This window comes from Sturnira hondurensis, unplaced genomic scaffold, assembly GCF_014824575.4.
Source record: "Sturnira hondurensis isolate 20B ecotype Veracruz unplaced genomic scaffold, ASM1482457v3 Scaffold0017254, whole genome shotgun sequence".
NCBI lineage: Eukaryota > Metazoa > Chordata > Mammalia > Chiroptera > Phyllostomidae > Sturnira > Sturnira hondurensis.
In genome coordinates, this window is record NW_028089885.1 from 855505 (window position 1) to 865379 (window position 9875).

Genomic DNA, 9875 nt, shown 5'->3' on the forward strand with positions numbered 1-9875 from the left:
GGTAGCAATACTTATACCAGACAAAATAGACCTTAAAACAAGAGACAAAGAAGGACCTAACAATTCCACTTCTTGGCGTTTATTCAAAGAAACCAAAAATACTAAATTGAAAAGACATGTGCACCCATATGTGTATTGCAGCATTATTTACAATGGCCAAGAGAGGGAAACGGCCCACCTGTCTGGCATGGGTGAGTGGATAAAGAGGTGGCGTGTGCATACAATGGGGTGTAACTCAGCCATGAACAACAGAATGAAGTCTTGCATCTGCAGTAACATGGATGGACCTGGGGGGTGTTGTGCTGAGTGAAATAAGTCAGAGACCAACACCATTGTATGGTTTCATTTGTATGTGGAATCTAAAAAAGGAAATAACAAGCAGAACAGACAGACTCATAGATACAGAGAAGAGTTTGATGTTTGTCAGATGGGAGGGGATTGGGGAATGGGTAAAAAGGTGAGGGGATTAAAAATACAAATTGGGCCCGGGCTGGTGTAGCTCAGTGGATTGAGCACGGGCCTGTGAAGCAAAGGGTCGCTGGTTCGATTCCCAGTCAGGGCACATGCCTGGGTTGCAGGCCAGTTCCCAGCAGGGGACACATGAGAGGCAACCACACATTGATGTTTCTCTCCTACTCTTTCTGCTTCCCTTCTCCTCTCTCTAAAAAATAAATAAAATATTTTTTTAAAAAGTTCATTCAACATTAAAAAGAAAAATACAAATTGGTAGTTACAGAACAGGGGAATGGGAAGTACAGCACAGGGAACATGGTCAACAATACCGTAAAAACTGCTGTCAGATGGGGACTGGATCTACCAAGGTGATCATTCTAAGTTATATAAATGTCTAATCACTGGGTTGTACACCTAGATCCAAGATAATGTGCATCAACAAATTGAAAAATAAATATTTCAAAAAAAGAAAACAACCTGCTTTCCTTAAAAATGGGCAAAATATTTAAAATGACACCTCACCAAAGAAAATACAAGTTGGCAGCCAAGCACCTGAAAGGATGTTCAGCAGACAGGTCATGAGGGAAACAGTGAGACCATGCTGGCTCCATAGCTCATGGGCCCTCGAACTGCGCATGGCCGCCTCTCTCCCAGGGCTCTCCCCTCCTGTTGCAGGGGTGCCCTGCTGGGCAGCAGCCTGTAGCAGAGCACACGTTATGGTCCAGGACACAGGCCTCTGATTCCTCCTGAGCTTCCGCCCCATCTGCTATCTCTAGCAGAGATTAGGAGCTCCCTCCGTGCCACTGAATTCAGTGACACTGTGGGGCTCTTCACATTAGCCTGGGGAGGAGTGCTGGGGGTGACTCGGACGTCAGACCAACCGTCAGGCCTGGTGGACTGTGGGGCACCTTTAGTTCCAACAGCGTTTACCCTAGCAGGACGTGTCCTCTGGATTCAAGAGCTCCATGAAAGGACCGGTCATGTCATGGATCACAGGGACCCCTGGGCTGCCCTCTGGCTCCTTGGAAAGTGGTCTCCGTGTCTGACTGCATGTGGCTTGGTTCTAGGACATGCCTCTTCCTGGTGACCACTGTAGAAAGACGATCAAGGACCTTGACCATGTCCTTGGGTTTGTTTTAGAACCAGTGAAGTTAGTTATTGCAAAGGGGCTGCTACATGAGATGCCTCACTGGGATTGCTGAGCTAGCTGCCAGTTAACAGATGGGTCAGCAGCCCCCTGGCTGATGGGCTTCCTCCCGGGGCGGGAACAAAATGTTCACTTGAAACTGGAAGAGGATTAAAGCCCTCACAAAAAGTGGGTGATTGGTGAGAGGATGTATCCTTTCCACATGCTCGCTTCCAAAGTGTTGTCACCAATAAATGCAGCTTTGGAGGAAGCCCTCTGGCCCTGGGAGTGCAGGGTAGGGTGAGCTCTGGCCACCTGTGTTGGCACAGAGCAGGCTGGGCTGGCGAGAGCAACAGGAGGGCCCAGGGAGCCTGGCCTCTCACGTGGGGCCTGTGTTGGCTGTGAAGTGTGGTTGGGGACCTGCCATGTGGCTATCGCAGAGACTTGACAGTCCTCAGCCCTTCCACCCCTGCAGAGGTTTCCTGCTTCCAAGGGCTCCAGGTCATTTCTCCCCCCAGGGACCCCTGCCTCTGCTGTCTGTGGAGACAGGTATTCCCAGGACCCCTTCCTGGCTCCCAGTATTCTGTGACTTGGTGCTACTGGCCCATCTCACTTGGGTGAAAGGACCTGGCCGTGGCTGTCACGTCTAGACACCTGGCCAGCACAAGTACTCTTCCTCACACTCGTCCTGTGAGCACCATGGCTCAGCAGCTTCAATGGTGAGCACCTGAGAAACCCCGCTGAGCAGTGGGGCAGGCGAGGTGTCTCCAACTCAGCACTGTTGAGATTGGGGCAAACACCCTGCTGTGGGGCTGGCTTGTGCACAGCAGGGTGTTGAGCCTGTCCCTGGCCTCTACCTGCCAGACACCTGTAGTAGCCTCTGCACACACCTTTCCCCCCAACCCCCACCTCCCAGTGATGAGCAAAAGTGTCTGTAGACATCGCTGAATGTCCCAGGGGGAGAGGGGTACAGAGTTGCCCCGGAAAATGCGAAATGCCGGTCCTGGAACATGGCTTCCCTGCTCACCAGGCTTCCTGGGCATTTGCATGCAGCAGGTACCAGAGGGCTGCTGCTCCTGAAGGAACGTGATTGGTCGCCCAACAGAGATGAGCCGGGGGAGGCCAGGCCCCCACTCTTGACACCTGCAGCAGGCAGAGGAGCACTTCGCCCATGATGCATTAGAAACTTTCCTGGGCCGTGATCTCTTCTGTGCTGGTACTGCAGTGTTCTTGGTCTTCGGCTCTTTTGTCTCCGCTGGGATGAGATTGAGTTGGACAGTGGGTTGCCTTGTCCTTATAGTGCTGAGGTGGAGGGCCGTGCCTTCTCATAGCACGAAGCTCCTGAGAGCAGCGGTTTCTTCTCTAACAGATGGGAATAGCCTGTTCGACTCTATGGCCAGCGGGATGCGTCTCATTGTGAGCTGCATCTCCTCCTTCCTCATCCTGTCCCTGCTGCTTTTCATGGTCCACCGGCTACGCCAGAGGCGCCGGGAGCGCATCGAGTCCCTGATTGGAGCAAACCGTGAGTGCCCCAGTCCCTGCTATGACGGTCACAGGCCTGCCTGTGGCTGTGTCCCCAGGGGCATTGGGGACACAGGAAGCAGGAAGGGGCAGGGAGGGAGGGGAAGACATGATAGGGGGTGCCAAAAGGTGTCTCTGTCCCACCCACCCACCTGCTCCTGGGCTGAGGGCACACCTGGGGCACTAGAGGACCCCTTTGCAGGACCCGAAATCAGAGGCCATGGGCATGTGGAGAAAGGGCATACCTCCAGAGCCAGCCAACTCCAGGCTCTCCTCCCACAAGAGAGTAGCAGATGCCCATGGTCATGAGCAACTTAGTACATCTCAGCCCCCTCAGTCCAATTTGCCTGCAGCAATTTAAGCCCCCAGAAGAACTTCTGAAATCCCCCTGTGTCTCAGTGAGCCAGCCTGGGCTCCCCAGTCCTGTGCGGGGCAGGCAGGCAGGAGAGAGTCCAGAATGGAGGTAGCAAGAATGCTGAGTGACTTCACCAGCTTCGGTTCTGCAGTCCCCACATCCATGTGGGCTGACAAGTTTTTCCTGAGACCTTCCTCAGTTCTCACTGAGCTGCAAGGTGGGCAGGACTCCAAGGCAGTCGTGGGTTAGATGCCCAGAAACATCAGAGCTGTAGGGGTGTGGCAAGGGCTGGAGCACAGCAGGCAGACCTGTTGCATGGGGTGACGGGCAGGGAGGTGCCCACGGGAGGGGCCTGGGCAAATTCCAGGCTCTCAAGTGAGCAGCTAGGCACAGAAGTGCGATCGTCAGGGTGTCTGCAACCTGGGCCTGGGGGCGAGGGCATCGAGTGACATGACCCTGTTGCTTTTTCTGGCTTCCGCTGCCCAGTGCACCACTTCAACCTTGGCCGGAGGATCCCCGGCTTTGATTACGGCCCAGACGGGTTCGGCACAGGCCTCACGCCGCTACACCTTTCTGATGACGGAGAAGGCGGGACTTTCCACTTCCACGACCCTCCGCCCCCCTACACTGCGTACAAGTACCCAGACATTGACCAGCCTGATGACCCACCGCCACCCTATGAGGCCTCCATCAACCCCGACAGCGTGTTCTACGACCCTGCAGGTGCTTCCCCAACAGGGAGAGGGAGCAGCCTGTCGCCAGCCACCTGACCTGCAGAACCTGAGGCCCAGGGGTCCTCCCCAGTGCATAGGGCTGTGAACCCCACCTCTCTCAGCCTTCTGTTGCTATCTCTGGTTTTCCCCTTCAAGTGAACTGCCACCTGTCAGTGAATAAGCACCTCCCAAGGTTGAATGTGCAGGTGACAGCTGACAGTGGTCACACTGCCCCTTGTGTCCTTCCCAGGAACACCTATTAGCAAGCAGCCCTCAGACACCCAGTCCTGGCTCTGTGGAGAGCTGGGGACCAGGCTTGGGCCCCTTGGGGGCAGGGCTGGCCCAGAGCCAAATGCAAGGCTGTAAAGACAGGAGCACACACGTGAGCTGAAGAGACACCATGTGACAGCCCCTCATGTCCTGAGGCAGCTTTGTGACACAGGAAGAAACACTGGCTCTGTGATGTTGGGCCGGGGGCTGTGCAGCCAAGAGGGGATTGCAGGTGCCTCGCTCATTGCCTGGCCTGTCCCTGTCCCCAGTGTGCAGTGCAGATGTCCCACCCTTTCCGTGTCTGTCACTCCCTATAACACACACACCCCTGCCAGACATTACAGGTGGTGTCCCGCCCCAGGGCGGGTGGCTGTTTGTGTGCCCATGAGGCATAGCAGGATGGCACTGTGAGACCAGCGCTGCCATGGTCTTTGTCCTGTTTGTTCATTTGGTCAGCTTGTACCACCCTGGAGGGTGTGGGCAGGAGAAATCTGGATTTGACCCCGGCCCTCAGGACATTGTCACCATCTACTGTCAGGGAGACCAGGGCAGAACAAGCTTCCTGCTGGGATGCTGCTGGGGTGCAGGCGAGAGCTCTGTGCAGCCCCTGCACTGTTTGCAGGGCTGCCTGCTCTGGGCCCGTCACGCTGCCGAGCTCTTGTCCCCGTATTCCCACTGAATAACTCCCTAATGCCACCAAGCCCTGATTCAACACCCACCGAGTCTCAGGATTTTCTCACCCCTGCTATTGTTCCCCTGACTCTGTCGCAGTGTGTGCCCCCCACCACACACTGCCTGTCCCTGCACTTTGCACCGAGATGGCCCGCGTCTGTGATGAGGGTGAGGGGTGGCCACAGCAGAGCTGCAGCCTCAGTGGGACCATTCAGGCGAGAGAAGCGTCCCCCAGCTTATCTCCCTGCCCTCTTCCCTCATGTCAGGCCCCCACCTGCTGACAAACTTCTGTCTCCTCCTGCAGACGACGATGCCTTTGAGCCAGCAGAGGCCAGCCCGCCAACCCCAGGGGATGGTGGCAGCGAAGGCGCGTCACCCCAGCACCTGGAGCAGCCTCTGCCCACCACAGGGATCTCCCTGGCAGACCTGGAAGGCTCAGCTGATGGCAGCAGCACCCTGCTCGTGCCTCCTGACCCTGCCCAGAGCGGGACCCCCCAAACCACAGAGGCACTGCCGGGGGGCAGCGGCCATAGCCACGGTTCCCTCAACACCATGGTGTAGGGGTGCCCAGCCCACGGCCTGAGGGGCACGGAGCACCTGTTTGCCGTCAGGAACACTGGTTCCGAGGGGGACTTGCAGGGCCCTGCGTGAGCCTGGACCCGACAGCACTGCTGCACCCCCGGGGGGGGTGCACATGTGCTTAGAGACTGCGCCGGCCTCCTGAGGGAGTAGGCGCCTGCACCGCATCTCCTGAGGGCTTCAGAACATGCGTAGCTTTGGGCCACTGTCTTTTCCTTTTTAAATGGCAGAAGGATGACAAAGTTTGTTCATACCACACGTTTCAGAAGTAGGGAACAAAGAGGCACTGCGGGCCTGGGCAGAGGCCAGACTGCCCCAGGCTTTAGTGGGCTTGCTCACCACAGCATGTCGTCCCGAGGAGCCCGCCACCCAGCCAGCGAGCCCCACAGCTGCCGCCATGGTGTGCCTCGCTGGCCACTGCTCAGGAAGGCACTTCGGGGCACCAGTGTGCGTGGGCTGTCGGGGGTTGTCGGGCAGTGGGTCTGCTTCTGGGCAGGGGGTCCTGGAGGTGCTACAGTGGCTGTGCTGGGGGTGGTCCCCCCACAGGTCCAGCTTGATATTGAAGGTGACCCTGCCCAAGCTAGAGGCTGGCCTGGGACTCTGGTCCCAAGACCCTAAGAAGCAGAGTTTAGAAGGAGGCCGAAATCTCTACTCTGTCTTTCCAGCTGGGCTCTGCAAAGCCCAGTCCTGTGCCGGGAAGCCCCACCCCTAGTCCTCTGGGTTTCTCCCCAACATCGCTGTGCATGGCCCCCCAGGAGGCAGCTGTGGATCCAGGCCGAGGCCGTTAGCCTTGCATGAGCACCTTGGGGCTTGGGGCTAAGCCAGCTCCTCTTTTTCATCCTCAGGAGCCCCCCTCCTGTTAAATTTGCCCCTGGGCCTGGCCTGCCCCCACCCCACTTTTTTGTGCCATAAAGGGTTGTTTCTTTGGCAGGGGTGGCTTTAAAGTCCTGGCCTGTGTCCACCTCCTGAAAGTCCACTTCTTGCATGCCACCGCCACTGTTAGAGCCCAGGGCCTGGTGGCTGCATGCCACCTTCCTGTCCTCAGCAGCACAGGGTGCCGGATGCCCTGCCCGGGGGCCTTTTAATCAAGGGACCCTGTTGCCTACTCCTGGGCAGTGGTCTTGTCTCCACTTGACACCAGGCTATCAGCATTTCTGAGGTTTGGAGATTAAGCGGGTTCTGTGCGATTTTTCAGCACATCCATATCTTTTCTATGTTGAATGTCGGGGTCTTTTTGTGTGTGTGCGTGTGTATGTGTGTGTCTAAGTGTCTGCAGCTGGTGGTGGTTCATGGGAACTCGGTCCTCGGTTTCCCAGACCAGCCATGGCCACATGGGTGGCACTGGGGCTGAGCCTGGGCCTCTTCTGAGAGCACAGAGCCCTGCTCCTGGGCCTCCTTGCAGCCTCTCCGGACCAGCACACAGAGAGGGAGAGATGACTTGCGGCGGGTGCTCCGAGGCAGACCTCAGAGGCACAGTTCAGCCCTGGGCACGTGCTCACACTCCAGGTGGAAGGCCCATTTTGCTCTTCCAGTGTGGAGTGCGGTTCCAGAGTTGCCAGACAGGCCGGCCAAAGGTGGGAGTTTAATCAGTGAACTCCTTGTCCTTGGGCGGGGCCCATAGGAGGCAGATGGCATCCTGGGCACATGTGCCCCACGCCAGCTGCCGGAAACAGCAGGAAGTACACAGTACCATCAGCATGTGCTGGGCGCAGGGCAGCTGCATTCCAGAGCAGCAGTTGCAGGCCTTGGCGCCGGGTGAGGGTCCTGAGCAGGCCTCCTTTGAAGCAACCACCCTAATGGAGCCCCATAGGGTCTGGCCCCCAAGCACGGGATCCCTCTGGCCCAGGCCTCAACTCTGCGCACAAGGCAAGGTGGCTGGTACTAGATGTGTGGAACTGGAACACCCTTCCTTTGCAGACTGAAGGACTGCTGGGGACAGGCATGGGGAGGGTACTAAGGGAAAGGCCTGAAGCAGACCATGGGGGCTACAGAGGGTGGGCCTGCCTCTGGACTGGCCCGGGCTCTGTCCAAGGGTGTCCAACCCCCTGGCATCCTTGGGCTGCGCAGAGGCTACCTGCTTCCCAGTGTCCTCAGAAGTGGAACTCTGCTGGAAGGCAGTTGTGAGGGCATCCAGGGGAAACCCGTGGCTCACCCAGCTGACCTTGGTCTCCTGTCTAGTCGCCACCCTTGGTGAGATCTGGTTGTGTTCCATGGTCGAACTCTGGCTGACACTTGTGTCCCTGTGAGAGGCGGGTTTTCCGCCCATGCACACTGGGCCTCCAGAGGGACAGGCCAAGGTCTTGGGAGGGGCCTCCCCTAGGACCTGACCTGCCTGGTGGAAGTGAGGGTCGAATCTGTACATTGTCTCAATGCCTGTTTTTTGTGTTTTCCTTTCTCTAAAGGTTTTTAGTTTGGGTTTCTTTTTTGGTTGGGTTGGCACTAATTCTTAAGATGCTGTGAGAATCATTTCATCCAAATGCCAAATAAATTTGTGTTCTGGAAGAGGAGTCAGTCCTTGGCGTGGCCCATGTTGCAGGGGGGAGGCTCTGACCAAGTTGGGGCTGAGGCACCCCATGTTGCGGGGGGCAGGCTCTAGAGGCCAAGTTGGGGCTGAGGCACGGGTGTGTGGAGGGTTGGGGTTGGGCCACCTGAGGAACCTAGGGCGGGTCTTAGGGCTCTGGAACCCCTCTGTCCCTTTTTTTCTCAGGCAGTGGTCCTTTCAATAATTTCCCAGTACATGCTGTGGGTCACCCAGGGGACTCAGTCTTGGGCAGGTCCTCATGCTCACCTTCCTGACCCAGTCTCCTGGCCAGAGTGCTGCAAGCCAGGATGGGGGAAGGACCAGGGTTATGAAGGGAACCAGTGGGTCCCTTGGTGAGGATAGGAGATTCAGGGAGGTGGCCCCTCCTTCATGGACACATCTGGGGGGGCGGTCCTGGACACTCAGCACCATGGACAGCTCCATGCTGTTTCCCACTGTGGGAGGGGCCCCACCCTCTGAGGACTGGAAAGGGGCCAGGGTCCTGCTCACACCGGAGGGCACACTGGCACTGGTGTGCAGCTCCTTCTAGATAGTGTTGCCGTCTCTCTGGGCTGCACTGAGGGTAGAAGAGAGTACCAGAGCCCCACCTTGCAGGAGAGCAAGCAGACTCTGCTGCCGCCTGGGGTCCACTCCCCAGGTGCTGAGGAAGCGCAGTGCCTCCACCTGGGCTGTGCTTCCCGCAGACCTGCTGGGTGGAGTGGCCCTCGGTGGGGGGGGGGGGGGTCCTGTGTAAAGCCCTGTGTAAAAAGCTCTGTAGCACACCAGGTCCCAAGGGGGAGCCAGTAGGAGGGCATCTGGTCTTGGGGTGTCTCACACCCACAGTGAAGAAGAGAGATCCTCCTACGCCCTCCCCATTTTCAGCCCCACAAGTCAAGGACATTAGGACCCAAGGTGCCTTACCCCTTGAATGTCTGTCCTTGATCATGGCCGTGCCATGTCATTCCTGGTCCCCAGCCACCATCTTCCTCGTGTCTAAATAGGCATCTTTATAGTTTCCACTCCCAGGATGGTTACTTGGTGGGGCGTGGGGGAGTCTCTGTAAAGCTTTAGCTCCGGCAAAAGCTGGCGATCGTTGCTGGCACACGTGGCCCTGGGGAGCCTGGAGCTCCTTGTTCCCCACTGATGCTCCCGCCTGGGCACCATCCCTCCGACCCACTTCAAGAGCCCACAGAATGTAGCTACGCCCCTCACCCACCTGGCAAATATGCAGCCACCTGACCGTGCTCTGGGCTAGGCCCCTGGGCTCACAGGGAATTTTCTTTGCTGCAGCAGCCTCTAGGGGGCCACAGGATCTGGGCCTGTCCGGTACCACCCCTTGTCTGGCCCCAGACCCCCTCACTCGGAGCTTTCCTGGGCCTGGGGCTCCACCTGTGGCTGTGGACCCTAGAATTAGACTCGAGGTCACACACAGTGACCTCAGCTTCACATGGCCCGAGACAGGAGTGTGGAGGTGAGAACACACTGCCTCTACCACAGAACTGGGGTTCTGAAACCCACGGGGACCTTATTATCGTGTGCCTATTCGTGCCGAGGAGGCCCTCCAGCCCTACCCCACCACAGCCGGCCTCAGAACCCCCAGATCTGTCTCAAAGGAAGAAGGTGCCCCCATTCCCAACCTACACGTTCTGTCTGAATCCCCTGGTC

At 57.4% G+C, this 9875-nt stretch overlaps 1 protein-coding gene across 5 annotated transcripts in view; it reads left to right on the forward strand.

The window, feature by feature from the left end:
• The window catches only part of DGCR2 (DiGeorge syndrome critical region gene 2), a 73454-nt gene extending 65263 nt beyond the window's left edge, over nt 1–8191 (forward strand). For all 5 annotated transcript variants that reach the window (XM_037067421.1, XM_037067422.1, XM_037067423.1 and 2 more), the window contains 3 exons: nt 2949–3101; nt 3942–4178; nt 5415–8191. In XM_037067421.1, the coding sequence (XP_036923316.1) occupies nt 2949–3101; nt 3942–4178; nt 5415–5671 (647 nt within the window). In that variant the 3' untranslated portion in view covers nt 5672–8191. The remainder of the gene's footprint in view (nt 1–2948; nt 3102–3941; nt 4179–5414) is intronic.
• Nucleotides 8192–9875: the final 1684 nt, after the last annotated feature.